Source organism: Oculina patagonica, chromosome 3 (assembly GCF_052425735.1).
Source record: "Oculina patagonica isolate OP01 chromosome 3, crgOcupat, whole genome shotgun sequence".
Lineage (NCBI taxonomy): Eukaryota > Metazoa > Cnidaria > Anthozoa > Scleractinia > Oculinidae > Oculina > Oculina patagonica.
The window spans coordinates 28290548-28308206 of NC_135760.1; the positions used below are offsets into that span (position 1 = coordinate 28290548).

The following is a 17659-nucleotide window of genomic DNA, read 5'->3' on the forward strand; positions in this document are numbered from 1 at the left end:
TGTCGGAATAATTGCCAGCGTAAAAATGAGGTGACCTAAGTTATTGGTTCTTCAAATTGCAAAAGGATCCGAAAATGAGTCGTTCAAACAGGAAGTTGAGAAACGTTTTCGATTAGAACGCGAAGAAAGTGTCAATAACATTTGTCAACTGATCGACGCTTCTGTCAGATGGAGGTGAAGGAAGATGCATCTAGGCCCGCACTATCTAACCTGTGGTTACCACTAGTTTTAAAACTTAAGTTACATGTACAACATTTTCACTTGATAATAACAGTGCAGAAGGGATATTGATACATGAAGAAATAAACTTCATCACCAGCTTTTTTTACATAATAATCATTACAGTTCATAAGGTTGATGCTTTCTGAGGTTTATTTCCTTTCAAAGTCAGGTATTATTTCATTGAATAGATTTAAGAATGTCCAACTTTGTAAACAGTATTTGCTACAATCTAATAAGAAATGTGTTTCATTTTCTACTTGATTTCACTTGCACAATGGACATAATCTATTTTCTCTGGTTATATGACCAGTCTGATATCTACCTAGTTCAATCATACGTTTGTGATTACTTAATTTAAACTTCACTAAATCAGAGATAGAGTCATAGAATCAGAGGTAGAGTATTCCTCTTTAAAAACTAAATAGAATTCTAATTTTCTTTGAATGTTCCAAGCTGAGGAGGAGGAGGAGGAGGAGGAGGAGGAGGAATAAATCTATAATTTTAACACGGTGTTTCCATTCAGGTAAAATACGTTAACGGTGATATGCTGAACCGACATTCACGATGTAAATCTTTCTATCTATCTATCCTAAAACAGTTACAGTCTACATCTACATGAGGGGGAGTCTTGCAAAGGGAGGCATACTCCCATTGCTGCGAGACTTTAAAGGGGGAGGATAAAACTGACCTAAAAAATATATTTATTAAAATAGCTACAGTCGAATCCCGATAACTTGAACCTTCAAGGGGAATCGAAAAAGGTTCGAGATATGTACTTTCTAGTCACACTATATTGAACTTAAAGCTCTAAAAACTAACGTTTAGGCATTAGGGCTCTTTTTTATCGAGCATAGTTATAAAGACTAAAACTGTTGTTAACAAAGCAGGGTAATAGAGAATTTCCTTTTTAAAATAATTACAAGAAAGTTCTAGCACTATTTCCTTAGCCAAATGCACTAAAAATCATTGGCAACCTCAAGAAAGCAAGCCTTAGCTCCAAACATCAACTGAATATCTGCCCTTGGCACTGAGTTTCTTGACGTAATCAATCGCTTCATTCTCAGACATGCCGCCATTTTCCTTGACGATCGTCACCAACAGGTTATGAACATCACGTGCCATGTTCCGAGCGTCACTAAAGTGAATAAGTTTATTAGTCCAGCTGTTTATCATATGAACATTACTCTGCTTGTAAGTATAATAGCTTACACTAATCATGCATTAAAGGTGTTAGTTTGGTCTAGACGCTCCCAGATCGCGAGAAACTTTGACCAAGTAGATAACAAGAAGCTCTAAGAGCTTAAAACTCTGCTGGTCACGTGACCACATTTGGATAATAAAAGAAACTGTTTAGTGGAAAGGGTAGCAGTGTGTTTTGATCGATGCCGCTTTAGATATAGACCCCAAATATTGATTTCATCATGTATGGCTTCACGCCAGGCACCTTTGAATATCCCCATTTGCATAAAATTGAAAACTAACCCAATGACTAGTTTTTCTGAGAGTATTATTTTCGAGCCTCTTTTATGTCCCCCCCCCCCCCCAGGGCTGCAAATAACTTTTTTCACTTGAAAGGACATATGTCCTACCAAAACACCATCTTGGTCAGACAAAAAAAATTGTGGTTGGACATCATCAAAAACAAAGGGTTGAATTTTATTTATTGTTGCTGTAAAATGATTTACGATCAAAATATTGTGCGGATATCATGTCCGACCACACTTGGGATTTTGTCAGACATGAGCAAATTTTGGTTGGCCAATGTTACCCCCCCCCCCTTTCGTATTATATGTGGGCTGTTACAATCCGTACAATGTAGCTGCTGACAAACAAAATGATAAGAAAACATCTTGTGTGACCTTTTACGGTTGACTAGTTTCAGCCGTAATTAATTATTTTTCTTAAATGCAAATGCTAGCCAAATAAAATTGACACGATCCTGTTGCCTGAAGCCAGATAATCTATTAAATTAGCGTTCAGTGTTGTATCAAATTCCAGTTTAAACACTGAATTACTTGTTTCAAGAATGGAGACATATGTCCAGAAATGCACGCTACGAAGAAAGGTACGACGAAAGCAGTATATTCAACTAAAGGACGAATTTCGAGAAATTTCACCAAAGTCAAACATTTGAGAGACTTGGCTTGTGATGAGGGTATCGCGAAAGTGGCAAATTCGACAGAAATGACGAATTTGACGAAATTTCGCCAAGTCAAACATTTGAGAGACTTAGCTCAAGAGGAGGGTACTGCAAAAGCGGAGAATTTGATGAAGAAAACAACGAATTAAATGAAAATGGCGAATTTCCCCCGAAGTCGAAATTTTGACATGACTAATGATGAAAAACATGGGACTGAGAGGAGCTCATGATGTGTAAGTTATTTGAGAAAATCAAAAATATTTCTAAATTTCTATTAAGGCGATCGGAAGTTGCTTCACACACACACAGTTGAAATTAAGGTCGTGGGGACACCTTAGGCTCGATTTCCAGCCGCTTTTCGGGGAAATGAGCCCGCGGTAATCCCCCCGAACAAAGACCGGACCCGAGAAGGTGGCGGAAATCAAGCCTAGGGACACCTTAGGCTCATTATTATTATTCATTTATTTAATAATAATAATAATATTAATAATAAGGTTTTTTGGGCGCATTTAAAAAACTCAATGCGCTTACATTTCTCTATTAAAAAATTTATTTAAAGCGTATGCACGACGTACAATGACAGACATCGACAACTTTAAGGTCAGGACACACTAGGCGACAAGTCGCAGCGAAAGGTATCTGACACGTCGCTGCGACAAGGCCCTTGACACGCAGCGAATTTGATTTGGAATAGTGCGACTGTGAACTAGTTTTCCAATTCAATATGGTGAAAATGAATGACGCTCTTTCATTGGTTAATTTATATTTTGTCCAAGCAACTTGTCGCAGAAGTGTGCACACGCTGCGACAATGCTGCTTTCGCTCATTTTGCCGCTGCGATCAGTCGCATGAATTCAAACCAGTTTGAATTCGTGCGACTGATCGTAGCGACAAAATTCTGTCGTAGGGACAAGATTGTTGAATGTCGCAGAAAACGAATGTTTTGGTCGGGACACCTTCGGAAATCTCAAAGTTTGGACTTTTCCGACAATTTTGGGGCAGAGAATACAGCTCAGATACAGAACTTCATGACTTGCCAATGCAGATCGGTAAACTATGAATACTGTAAAGTGTCATGACAGAAGCAGAATTTTAAAAGAGCGCTTTTATAAAGAGGTAGAAGGCATTAAATTCAAATTGGTGCACTTTAACCACCATAACTTGCTGGCAAACTTTCAGTTAAAAAATTCGCTTCTGTTATGACACTATAGAGGTATTTACTGATTAGTTTTTGACAAGATCACAGTGCACTGTCTCCTATTCGTTCCGCAAACTCTGCCCCAAAATCCTGTTCTTCCCAATTTGGCACTAACGAGGCTATAACATTACCACTAAGTGCAATCTACCAAAGAAAAGATGACAATCATAATCTTTCATCATTTCTTTATGTCTCTGTAAAATTTGAGCTTAATTGCACCCATTATAGAAAGCGTTTTAAAAGATGCAGCTAGGTCCAAGCAAAATTATGCTTCATGAATTTATTCATGCTGTAGGTATCCCCTGCAACCTTAAAGGTCTCCGCACACGTGGGGACAAGATGCAGGGACATGTTGCAGCAACATGTAGCAGCGACAAAATCATGTGTTGTTCACACTGCGGGGACATAAGGCAGGGACGTGTAGCGAGGACATGTAGCAGCAACAAAATCAAAATATGTACACACACAAGTAACTGTAGCGGGGACATGCCCCAGGGACATGTCGCAGCGACACGTCCCCTCTTATTTTATTCCACATTGCACTTGAAATCGTATGTTTATTAATACTAATAGTGTAGTTTTTCATTTAGACTAGTGCCATAAAACCAAAACAAACAAAAGTAATTACTCTGGACAATCACAAAGGGCAAAGTCAGTTCGATGAACACACCAAAACTTGATACTGTTCATGTAGACACCGCAAAGCACAGGAAAACGTGTGTAAGTCTGATGAACTCATCAAAACTTGATACAAGAAGCCACCACAAAGCACAGGAAAATGTGTGCAAGTGAGCCATGATTGTTTTATTTCTTCTTCTGATTGGTCAAGAATAATTTATGGTGCCCAATATTAAAACTAATGACAAAGCCTAGCAAAGAAAAATTAAAGCAATTGTGGGTTACTTTCAATACTCAATTGAAAATTGCTCAAGTCGTCCCAGTCTTCTTTTAAGTCCATCAAGAGTCTAGGAGGGAATCATGGGAAAGAAGAAGTGGAGAGAAGGAGACGACTGGCAGATCGCGAGTCAAAAAGTGGGTTGAGAAGTTGAAAAGTGGGCACTGGTCGTTTTCCTTACATATTTTTGGTTAGATACATTGAGAGTTTCAAATTGTCATACCAGGTGAAATTTCAGAGATGTTCGGCGGCTAGAAAGTTATTTTTAAGGGCTTTTTGTTATCGCAAGATGGCGTCAGGCGTTCGTCACAACAAAGGCCAAGACCCGGGGGTCAAGAAAGGTTTCAGGGCGGTAGCATGCGGCTTCGATTTGCCAAAAGAAATATTCTGCGTGGCTCAAACATCACTCAGTTTTGCTCAATGGTAGCTTTTTGTGTGCATACCGGCCTGTACGTTTGCTAAGTTGAACTGCTTGAATTGTCGCTATGTTGACAGCTCTTGGATGGTATTCAAGCAGAAACATTAGAAACATGCGAATATTTGAAGAGAGGAAACATCACAAGTATCATTTTGTATTTATTGCGAGGTATGGAACACTAAAAGCTTAATTCTGGATTACAATGTTATGTGTTTATCGTTTGTGAGTGAATAAAATTCTCTCTGCATGAGGTCGAGTTTAGAAATTAGAACATGATCATGCTGCAAATACCATGACCATTTATCCCCATGTTTTATTCCATGAAAAAGCTGAGCAGCTCGTATTCAGAATAAATTGGGCCGACAAACCTTAGAACATTTTGGCGATATGTTGAAACATGGCTGTTGGAATATCAAAAGAGCCAGAAGTAGGTCTTTGATCAGTCAGAGTTTTTCAATTGAATTATCTGACGGCAGCACTTGTGAGTGCTTTGAGTTTTGATTGGTTCAACGGATTGTCTTTGTCCTTTGTGATTGGCCAGAGTGATCACTCTGGTTGACACTCAAATGAAAACCACCCTACACTCAAAGTCCTGGCACTGTCTTCATGTAAGGAGAAGAGAATGATCGCAGTTTAACAATAGCTTCTTACCCACAAACATAAATGTGCCCTCCATTGTCCAAAACCTTCCAAATGGCTTCCTTATTCTCTGCCATAAGGTTGGTCACATAGATCTTCTTTTCCTGAAGAAAAAGAGTAAGTTTTAAGAACACTGCTCTGGTAAAAATGTTTGTAAACTTGTGTTTCCAACCCGATATGATTGAAAGACAGGTGGGTAATAAAGTCTGTGCAGTTGGTATGAAAAGAAACTATTTTAAAGGAACAATGTCATAATATTTTAAAGATGAATTACAGTCCGTACTGCGCAATCTCGGCTGCAATGTTTATGTGAGCCTCACAAACAAAGCAAAACTAAAAATTACGTGACAAACTTACCTGTTTCTTCATTAATAACGCCAGATATCCTTGCAGAACAAATAATAACAAGTAGAAGAACCTTGACGCTATTTCAAACCGACGTTTCAGCTCATCGGAAATTCTTGAACGAAGCGAACTGTAATGGCGGACTAAAAACACTTCATGTATGCTGTCAACGAAGTGCAACGTTTTAACGAATTCAAAACAAAAACGAAAACAAACCCTGAGTCTGCGCAGTACGGACTGGAAATCAGCTTTAAGTCATTATTCTGATTAGTTTAAAATTGAAGGAAACTGAAAAATAATAGTTTCTAACATGAACATACAGCAAAGGAGTAATAAAAATGGGAAAATAACCAAGGCTGGTTTAAGGACATTCGCCCCAAAATTTCCTATCCAAAATTTTTACTGCGGTCAGATATTGGGTAACTTGTGTCAGAAATGCAAAAAAATTTGGGGGTCACTGACTTAGTTTCAGAGTTAAAGCGTGTGGAAAATTGCCCTGATTTATAAAAAAATTGGTGCACGTAATTCAGCATGGTTTACAGGGTTTTATAGTTAAAAATATCGAAGATGAGTAGACAGAGGAAAAAAACTAATCACATTTCATAGATGAGCGTTTGTTGTGTAAATTATTCGTAGTGTTGCATTATTTTTGTGAAACTTAACCCTGAAAAAAGGCATAATTTGAAACCATCACACAGCAAAACAAGAAGCTCAAACGTGAGTGGGACAAAAAATCATTTTTTAATTGAGAGATTTTTCATTTTCTATTAGAACTTAGATAATTGTTAACAAAAGTGATCCGTTCCGAAAAAAAAAGTAGGGGCAACCGTCCATTCAAGAGAGCAAACTGCAAGCAAAGTTACCGCAATGGCTACCCACCCTATATGTGCTTAGAAAGTTTCCTCATGATCAGTGCGCGCGATCCATGCTTGACATGGCTTGACGTTAGGACGTGAAATATTACGCGTGCAGTAAGGATGCGCATAAACAATTAGCGCGAACGTCCATAAGATTAAGCCATTGTATGAATGATAAACTTGAAAAAAATTGCCAATGTTTTTAAGATTAGTTGTCTGTGACATGGCTCCTTTAACATGACTTAGATAATTTTCAAATCCCAATAAATCTTACTTGGTCTCTTGAAAAAGCCACATGCAATTTGGCAATGGTACCATGTTGTGAATATGACAACAGTTCATCCTCGTAAATGTAGTCTTCGCTCTTCTTACGACAGCCAAAAAACAACATCATGTCACCTACAGCTTTCCCTGAAAATAAAAGGTAATTACTACACTTAAAAAGTAGGGATCCTTTTAATTGTTATCACTTTAATCGCTCATTCTTCTAGTAACAAGCAAAAATATCTCACCTTTCTAAGTACTGTATTTTTTGATTAACATAAAGTTCTATAGGAAAATCTACTACCTGACTCGTGAATTCCACGTTAAATTTCATCGAAAACCGATATCGCACGAATCGCAAAGGTTTTTCAAGTGAAATTTAACGTGGAATTCACAAGTCAGGTAGTGGATTTTCCTTGAATCGCATAGCCTTTTTAGAATAGAAAAGAAATCCAATTTCTTTTTGGTTTATGGCTGAATGTTGCAATTTTTAACGCACGCCAAGGAAGCAATTCCAAATCAACTGTCATGAGCCAGCGAATCGGACTCGAGCTAAAATCGATCATTTGAACCTTGTGGATGACACTGAGCCATCGTTTTTCAACGGTCCACACAAGCTTTTTACCATTTTAACGACAAAATGGTAGTAATTTACAGAACATTCTTGTTTTTCGAACATCTATTTCAAGTTTTCGTCTCATCAGCACAAGACAAACTTATGAAATCTCTTTTCTCTTCGGCCTAAAAGAAGTAGACAACACGCATCCACAGTGAAAAGCACTGAACATTCAACAACGTCAACTAAAGGTTTGAAGGAGGCGTGGAACGATGAAGTAAGTACCTAAACAATTAAAATTCGACATTTATAAGTTAAATGTCAAAGTCCATCGCAGACAATTTCTTAGAAAGAGCAAGGCTGCTTTTGAAAAACTCGCTATTAGCCGGTCGCTTCACAAGAACAATAGTTTGTTTGCTTGCTGTGTGTACGTTTTGTTGATTTCCAGAAACCGCTTTTTGACCTTTTTGCATCATGAGTTTCATTAAAGAATGTAAGAAGTCATTCTTTATCGAAATTTTATAAAACTGTCTTTTGTTTTTATCGAGTTTACAGCATGCAGTAATTGTTATTGTTTTCTTTTGTTTCGTATAGATATTCAGTATTGTACGAACACAGCATAACTGTCAAACTGATCAAAAGTATTACTTCAACAAAATAGACAGCTGCTCTTTTACACGAGAAATTTGTAGTATTCCTTTCTTTTAGTGAATGTTTCTACAGTGGTCGTGTAAGCGTAACTGCTATTTACTTGCGAGTTTGTCCATACGGTACGGACATCTTTATTTTCCATTGCACTCATGCGGTGAAAGAAAATGTTTAACCGCTGCTCATAAGAAAGTCGTAATTGAAATGAAAACAAGGAAAATCTTCTGCTACCTCACTTCGGTTCGGTTTTTGCTCTGTAAAAGGAGAAAATCGTTTTGAAAACATAATCCATTCCAATTTTGCGTACATTGCTATGTAAATCTACGCGTTGCTACGGTGTAATATCAGTCAACCTCGCTTTCAAGTCGCAATTCCACTCTGAATACCTCGCCTTGATAACCAATCAGATGGCAAGAATCCTCCTAGCTATGCGATTCCACACCCCTGATTTGGAAGCTCGATTTTCGAAAAAATATACAGACAATAAAGTTTGTAGTTCAAGTGAAGTTCTCTTGTTAAACAAACAAGGGCAAACAAGGTACCGTTTCAAAACAGTGACGCAGTGGTTGTTGCAATTTGTTTAACATGAATTAAAAATGAAAGCAAAATGTCACTTGTCATACCTCCCTTTTAGTTAGAGTTCACAATATCATGAACTTGGATGCTTGAAACGTAGAGTGGAGTCTGGGCATCACAAAACAAACACGGCGGTGTTTTGCTTCATTTGGCTCTCGGAAGAAACCACGTTTTCAAGGTTTTTGGAGGTTTTTTTACCCGAAACAAGATAAAAATTTCATGCAGAACATGAGTTTAATTGTCCAATAGATGTATTTCCCGTGAAGGTCAATAAAAAAGCTAAGTGGTTGGCCATTTGCCTTGTGAGTACTTGCGGTTATATTGGTGTTTTCTCGCATGCGGTGGAAAGACAGGCCTTAAAGTGACCGGCAGGCTTCACTGCAGACAGCTTTGCAGAGGAAAGGAAAGGCAGTGAACAACAACAAAGTTTTCAGGTTGTTATATGTTCATTTAGTGACGTCTTTTATGAGTTTTTTATGAATATTAATTAGGCCTTTGGGAACTCCAACCAGAGATGTTTCCGTAGATAAGCTGCACCCCCGATTTTCGACTTAAATTTTGAGTAAAAAGGTGGGACTTATATAAGGATTTTTAAAGAAGATATTTTAAGCCGATCTGTTTTTCTTTTATAAATTTTCGGTGACATCTGTTCACCTTCATCAGAGTTAGTGAAAGTTTGTTGGTGCTCGCGCTATCAATCTATGCGTTAGTGCGACATTTTAATTTTGAATTAACGGCACATAAGCACGAGGAAAAGCTTTGCGTTCGTTGATAGCATTGCTGTCCAACAAACGCAAAGCTTTTCCTCGCGCTTATGTGCCGTTAATTCAAAATTAAAATGTCTACACTAACGCACTAACGCGCAGATTGACACAAATATGCCGCCATGATGTCAGAGAAACCATCTAGATCTCAATTCTGTTTACAAAAGTGATAATCTTTGGCTCATGAGCTAGTACACTTTCACATAAACATCACTTATTATATCTGAAATGTTCAATCTGCTGAAAATGGAAAGGAATGGCCTTTTTTCAAGCAAAACAGCTTTGTCATGGCACTCAGCTGGATGTCACATATGACAGAGAACTCAAATGGTAAAAATGCTATGTTTTAAAATGAATCATACACTATGGATCTGGAAATTTGCAAAACTAAATAAATTTATTATATGCTTTTAGTTTATCTTACATGTAGGCCTATTGACAATTAACAGAAATTTAGCAGGCCTAGTGAATTTCAGAATTTTATGATGTAACATGAACCTAGAATAGTTCTTATATTCTATACAAATCACAGATAACACAGCCTTCTTATAATCTGAGGTATGCAATTACTGTTTATGTAAAGAAAGAAAATGTTACTGAAGAAAGTTTATCATACCCAGCACGTTTTATGAGGTTTGAATGACCCGTGCATTGGAATGTTATTATTGAGACATAAACTGGAGTTGTCGCTTAATAATATATGTTTGCAAGAATTATTATGGAATCTATTTTATTGTGAAACAATGTGGAAGCAATAATAATCTAGTGAATTACTGACCACTGGATTTCTGTATGTGCCTATCTTGGATGAAGCCTCTGAAGGGAGCAAAGCCAGTACCCGGGCCGACCATTATGACAGGAGTCACTGACTTGAAAGGCAGGCGAAACTGGGTTTTGCGAACAAAGATTGGAATGCAGCAAGTTTCACCTTCTGTAACAACAAATGTACGACAAAGTTCAGAAAGTATTAAATAAATTCATGGCACCATGGTATTGGTAAGGAGGACACAACCCATTAGCTTAGCATTTTCTTCACTGATTATGAACAAGTCATTTCACTTTCAACTATTTTTCTTATGACTCGCTGTATCCTTCTTAATAGATTAGCTCAGTTTGATTATAAGATAAGCAAAAAGCTTTAAAATTTGGTAAAGTTCAGCTTCCAGTGGACATTCCCTTGTACCAATAACAAACACTAGCAAAGTTCCAAGACTCCTTTATGGAGGTTTTCAAAATTTGAGATTCCGAGATCTCCTTTTTAAAGGCAAAGATTTTAAAACTCGGCTAAAAATCGCAGACTCTCAAGCTAATTTAGACTAGTAATAGTTTTCACTAGCTGCCCCCCCCCCCCCCACCGTTATATAATGGCAATTTCATTTTCTAGCACTAATCAAAGATCAGTGTAGTACATTTGATACCTTTAATTTCTAAATCTTCTCATACACTAATGCAGGTTTCTACGTGATTTACCTTGGGCGTTGAAGAAATTTTTTCACTTGACTTCGTGTGGGCAACCTCGAGTCAAATCGAAACTGTTGTTTTTATCCCACTCGGTTAATTTTTTCTCCTTCACTAAAGTTACCATGTTGTTGTTTTTCGGTTCAGGATTAAGAGAGCTTTTATCCATGGATTTCAAATTATTTCAACTTTGGCTAAATTTAGAAATTATTTATTTCGCTGCTTGCACACACCCACACCCATCCCCATCCCCACTAGGGTCAACTTGAGATTTTTTCCAAATTGCGCTATATTGAACCGACATGATTATATCATCTGTATATATACGCGGGGGATCCTAGAGTGCCTCCTCGGGTTCTGGGCTCTGGCCCTGAACCCTGCGGGGCAATGACCAATCTATAACCCTCGCAAAGAAATCAGCGAGAAAACAAAAAGACAGTGCATAAGCCAAACAGAACAGTTGTGTTTTGCAGGTTCTGGTCACTTCCTGACCCAAACAACTGTTAGGTATACACCAGTTCGGCTTGATCTCTTGCAGTATACCAATACTTCATTGCTGGGAAAATGGTGTAGACTATTTACGGGCCACAATACTCGCATTGGACGATGTGAATCAGCGACTAAGCGACTAATCGGGTGTGCACATCAAAATTGCCCAAAACGAGTACTTGTTCCCTTAACTGCATGGTGGGATATCACTTGGAAGATTTCAAATATCCCTTCATTTTGGTTGTCTCAGAATATTTTTAGACAAATTATATGTGAGGAAAATGCTTGATGGAGTGTTTTTATTAATACATGTATTATACTGTACCTTTAGGGTTCTTGGTAGCAAGCCAGTTAGTAGCAACACCATGTTGAACCCGATCAGTAGAAGTTGTCCACCTTACAAGTACTGCAGTGATGTGAATGGAAGTTGGGTACATCTATGACAAATTTCAATACAAAAAAGTTAAAGAACACTTGCAAGTTAGAAGAGTTATTTTCTTTCCCATAATACTTTTTAGTAGAACTCAGCTGTGCATGGACCCGAACGATGGTCCCCACTGACTCGCCGAGACGCGCGCGCGCGAGCCAGCGGCTGATGTCCAAGTGCACAATGAGGTGGACGCACCGAGCCAAACATAGACACCGCCCCGCGAGCGACCCGGGCGCCCGTGACGCCAGCGGCCGGTTGTTAAATAAACATGTGTTACACTTCTGATCACTTTTTCTTTTGACTCTGAAGGCAGACGTTCCACTAAGGTTGTAGCTGGATACAGTTTTTCAATTTTTGGAGACCAACCTTTATTTTGCTCACATTCAAACCGTTGCAGCTGAGGAGGTCAAAACTGGCAGATCACAAGGCAAGCTACAGCATTTGTAATTTTTGCGTGTCTATTAAGGCCATGTGGCATCACTATGACAACCCAGCTAATTACAAATCAACCAAAATGATTCAATTCTGCTAGATTTAAAAAAAATCAGTCATTCAGTCTTTTTCATCGATTGGGTACAACAAACTCGAAAAAATACTGACATTTTAACATTGATGTAATAAGTTGTAACACAGGGGATTTGAATTTCTTTTATGTGTTCACATAATGTCTCAGAATTCCTTTGTTAAAATTCAGATTTTTTTTTAAATCAGCATTTTTCTTACTTGATAAAAACAACCTCGTAAAATTTCTTATAATTCTAATGACTGGATTGTTAGAAATCATGCCTCCTGATAAAACAATAAAATGTCTGATCGTCAACTGTGCACACCAGCATTTCAATTTTGATTCTCTCAAAAAGGTTAAGCTCATGCACTCAGATTCAAGTCAGCATTGTATCCAAAGAGTGTGCACAAACTGTGTTCAGCAACCTTTGTTAAGTGTCAGTCTCCTATAACAGTCCTTTGCAGGACAGCTTTCGCCGTGAAAAGATTACACTATAAAAACTACTAATATTTGACTAAGAGTTTCCTACTTGCTAAGTACATTTACTTCCTAACAACTAATTTTAAGTCAGCTATTGGATTTGTACGAGTAAGTTGCTTCAAATCAGAATGTAGTCAAAAACAGGAAAGAGAGCAACCATACCATACAAATATACAAGGTTTAGGTTGTACCTTAGGTGATGACGAGATGGAGTAGTAGCGGCACTGCAGTCTAGGTAACAGTTCCAATAAGTGATCCAGGGGTGGCCTCAGTGAGGAAAGATCCTCCAATACTGCTACAATATGCCGGTGTGGGTTTAAAACCCACTCTTGATATTGTTTCTGATGGTTGAAAAAAAGCTGCTGGTCGGCATTTGTTGGTATACTTCTACATGTATCTGGAAATTAAATTTGCACTTGCCTTACCATGCAAGGAGCAATGTATGTTTCGAAAATCCTTCACTGTCAATTTGCTAAACCTACACTATGTGCTTTGTCTGTACCCTGGCAGAAAAGATCACAAACTGGTCTAACGGGAAATACGACAACTGAAACTGGTTCACCTTTTCTTCCTAGATATAAGACAAAATCCTCTTCAACTCATTTGACTCCCGGGGTTTTTTGGGGAAAAAACGCATTTTTGGGGCGTTTGTGACATTTTCTCGTCATTTATGAGCTAGTTGAGCTCCAAAGTACTCCAAAAGTCACTTGCAACCTGGAAGCATGCCTTTTTTTCCACAATGATCAGATTTTAGGTCATTGTTGTTTAGGCATGCGCACAAATCCAAATTTTTGGACGAGCGAGTGCCCTACCACTCTAGGCTTTTCGTTTTTCATTTTTTTTCTTGCCTTTCTTTTTTCTCCTTTTGTTATCTTTTTGCTGCAGTTGTTGGCCTATAACTGGGCTTGCTTGCAGTTTAGAAATTTTCAAGAAAGTGCCATCCAAACAGGAAATACTCGCCACTGAAGAGCCATGGGTGGCTGGGGTGAATTGTCCTACGAGTTTTTCACTGAAATTTTAAAGCTTTTTTGTGGGTATTTAAAACAATGGACCCAATCACTCTAATTGGGGCATCATCGGAAAAAGCTTTGCCTCCTGCAGAGTTTGAGTGTAAGTGATGCCTTTTTTGATCAAAGATGATGACGTCACAAGTGGAAGAAAGAGCAACGATCATCAAGGCCAGTTTAGGCTGGCACGGGAGCCAATGGGTTAACACAAGTGGTTTGCACAATTCTATCATACAAACGGCCCACATGCCCGCAAGCCATGCCGCTAGTCATCAAGTTGACCATGAAAACTCAAATGAATGATTTTATGAGATGGATGCACGCACGGGAGCTCCACTAATATACATAAACAAACTAATCCTATACTACAAATTCATGATCTCTTATTTTGGGCATATTAAAAATCCTTGCAAAACACTTGATAAAAAAAAAAGAAATAAATTAGCCAAGGCAAGATTTTGCTTTGAGAAAATAATGTTTCTTTGACTGCCTTGATAAAGGGGTGATATGCAGAAATGTTTCTAATGTCGTTTTATAAACTATTAAAACATGTCGCAGCCATAAAATTATGCTGGAAAAGTATCCAGCTCTCTTGGAACTGCTAATTTGGGAGTGGCGGATGATTGTAAGTTATAAGCACTAACTAAATGTAAACATAAGTAGTCTGGCCTGCATTCGTTATGTAGTGCTTTAAATGTCATTTTAAGGAGAAAAAACTCTCTTCTTTCTCACACTGGCAAACATTTTAAGCTGATTACATCATTTACAGTTGCAAACGTCCACAGAACAAAAGCGATACATGCAGTTTGCACACATTGCAGGCGCTTCAGCATGTAATCTGGTATAGGGCTGTACACAGTATCACAGTAAACATGTTAAGATAAATCCAAGCTTTCAGCCAACTGTTTTCTTAATAAGAGCGGGGCTACATGTTTATTTAGTGTAGTAGTTTTCTTAAGTCCGCCTGACTGCCATAGTGTGAAGGTAACGTCCTTGCTATGTGTTCACTCCAAGAGAAGTGGTCATCTAAGTGAGCCTCTAACAATTTATAATGGCGAATACGATCTTATGCAGTTCCATCACAGGTAAGTGATACTTATATATGTAACTGTAACATATAACTTATGGAAAAAAAAAACAAAAATCCAAATGCCATTAAATCAAATTGTTCCTCGAATCATTGTTTTGAGTAACAGTTTTGCGCACGCTTTTAGCTATACATGTATATATATATATATATATATATTTTTATACGTAGTGTTTGTTTTGTCCCATTTTATTGCTTAAACTTCGGGTTCACTCAATCAAATAAACTGGTTTACATGTTTGCAAGCGAGCACTTGTGTCTGTTATTTTCGTGTTTTCTACTCTAATTTTGCAGTTCTTGATATTCACCACTGAAAATTATACTAAAACAATTATTCGCCTCAGGCTCAGTGATTATTGTTGAATAATCACTTCGCCTTCGGCGAATAATTGTTAAATATATATTAAATATATAACTAACTGCAGACAGTACTGTTTCGGCCTTCTGGGCCTCATCAGTGCAGTGCTGATCAATGCTAGGATGGAGGTTAAGCTATATAGCTACCCCAAATGATCCCACACTTGTGCTATCATCTAAGCCATGCCAGAGTGCTCAAACTAGAAAAATCAAAGGCTCTATGAGCAATCGCGTGAATGTGGTATATTATAAACTGATAGCCCAGAATTAGCCAAAATAAATTTTAAATGTCTGCTGACAAACGACAATTTTTGTAATTGTCTATGAAATCTGTTAAACGTACGTCATAGTTGAGTCATGTTTAAAATTCTAGCTGGTAAGTGATAAATAACCCCATATTCTAACTGAAAACTAACCATCCAGTAGTCCATCAAGGCCTTCTAGCTAAGCAGCTAAGAAGTGAAGATTATTTCAGAGCTTAAAATAATTAATGCTGAGAGAGACACGTATAATGGTAACAAGATATGAGATACCTTAAGATGCTGCGAAGCTGGTAATGGAAAGAAGCTAGGGAATTTTTTTTTTACCAAACTGTTTCACATTAGCTAAAGGGTTCTTTAGTTAATAACCAGGTAACTCAGCCATTTTATACAGGACAGTGGTATTATTCGACATACATTTTTCTCTGTTAAAGAATGGCAGACACTGTGACAGAAGGCAAATAATTAAAAGAAACTAATAGATGCCTCATATATGTGACTTCCAAGAATTGAAATTGGTAGGAAACAGTAAAGTCAACATAATTTATTATCAATTTATAGAGGCCTGATACATGTAACAAATGAAAACTGCTGCTTATTTCCTTTTCTGGTACCTTTACTTGCAACCAAAAAGTTCACTTTACTCCTTTACATGCCACGAAAATCATCAATGCATTTTAATCAGCCTTATTAATTCGTTTTTAAATAATCTCTATACATTGCCAGCCATCCTGCATAGATTTGGTGGCCATGTTGAATTAAAGGATCTGAACCTTAAAGCTTGTTTATCTTTTACCCTTTTTTTTCAGCAGTCAATAACAATAACTTCCAAATATTTTATTTTTCAAGCTGTACAGTCTGCTAAAAGTCAATTTATAGAGAGCAGTATTCACTGTTTGTGAAATGAGAGTAAATTTGAAATAAAATTATTTTTCTGATCATATGTTTCATACAAGTTACTGCAGGATGTTCATTCCAGCCCACACCTCTTGACAGCCTAGCCCCATGCAGAGTTCAGTGATGTGCTGTATTGCAGGATATTGTTTTGGCGAATCTGTAAATTAATTCAAAATTCTATGTGCCTTAATTGATAAAATAAATCTGTAGGACAACACGTACAACAAACCATCTAAGTGTGAGCAATTTGTTATTTGTCAACATGGCATGCAACCAGGTTCCTTTTCGGCAGAGATGACTGCATGCATTTATTTGGGGGGAGGGGGGAGGCATAGGACATGTACAGAAATCAACCTTAAGGTTACTATTGTTATATTAGTGGCTATTACACTTTAGCGATTTTAGTGAGTTGGGCGAAAATCGCTAAATTTAGTACTTGCTAAAATTTGTCTTGGTCAAATTTCAAGTACCTCCCCGGTACCCCCTTCCCACCCTAATGGAACACAAAAATGGATACTGGTAACTTCGTTCTTTTAGGGCCTGTTTACATGGAAGGCGGGTGCCCCGGCTAACCGAGTTACCCGGCTAACCGAGCTACCCTGGGCGAGCCAACTTTTCATACGTTTCTTAAGAAAACGTATTGAAGCCTTTACATGCTAGAAGGGTAACTCGCCTTGCCGGGGCACTCGGGCTACTTGCCCGGGGCACCCTTCTAGGCGGGATAGCTTTTTGCCATGTAAACGGTTATGCCCGAGCTATCCCGGCTTGCCGGGATAAGTTTTCGCGCGTGTTTTTAAACTAAATTTTTATGGCATAAAATGTATAAATTCAGGACCCAAACAGTGCTATTTGATCAAAATTAGTTTTATCGGTCGGCTGAAAATAATTCTTTGAGCAACAGCTAATTAATTCGAAATTTTCGTGGGAATGATTATCCTAATTCACGACACAACAAATTTAATTTCAATTTGGCGGCCAAATACGGTTGAATTTCGATTGAATTGCGCCAAAAATGAACGCAGTAAATTTCTGAGAACTTGCACATCAAATTAAAATAGGTTTGAAGACGAAAAGCCTTGATTATTCAGTAAAAAGTCATATTTTTCTTCAATCATTTGGAGCTACATTGTTTTCCCACGCCGTGACACGCTTTAATGACGCTGTCTC

At 37.9% G+C, this 17659-nt stretch overlaps 1 protein-coding gene across 1 annotated transcript in view; it reads right to left on the bottom strand.

Annotated features, from left to right (window-relative positions):
• Positions 1–349: 349 nt before the first annotated feature.
• LOC144647372 (NADPH--cytochrome P450 reductase-like) overlaps positions 350–17659 on the bottom strand; it is a 73759-nt gene continuing 56449 nt past the window's right edge. The window contains exons 11-16 of the mRNA XM_078507175.1: positions 13076–13225; positions 11795–11906; positions 10301–10453; positions 6989–7125; positions 5525–5616; positions 350–1357 (exon numbers count right to left, since the gene is read on the bottom strand). Of these exons, the coding sequence (XP_078363301.1) occupies positions 1213–1357; positions 5525–5616; positions 6989–7125; positions 10301–10453; positions 11795–11906; positions 13076–13225 (789 nt within the window). The 3' untranslated portion in view covers positions 350–1212. The remainder of the gene's footprint in view (positions 1358–5524; positions 5617–6988; positions 7126–10300; positions 10454–11794; positions 11907–13075; positions 13226–17659) is intronic.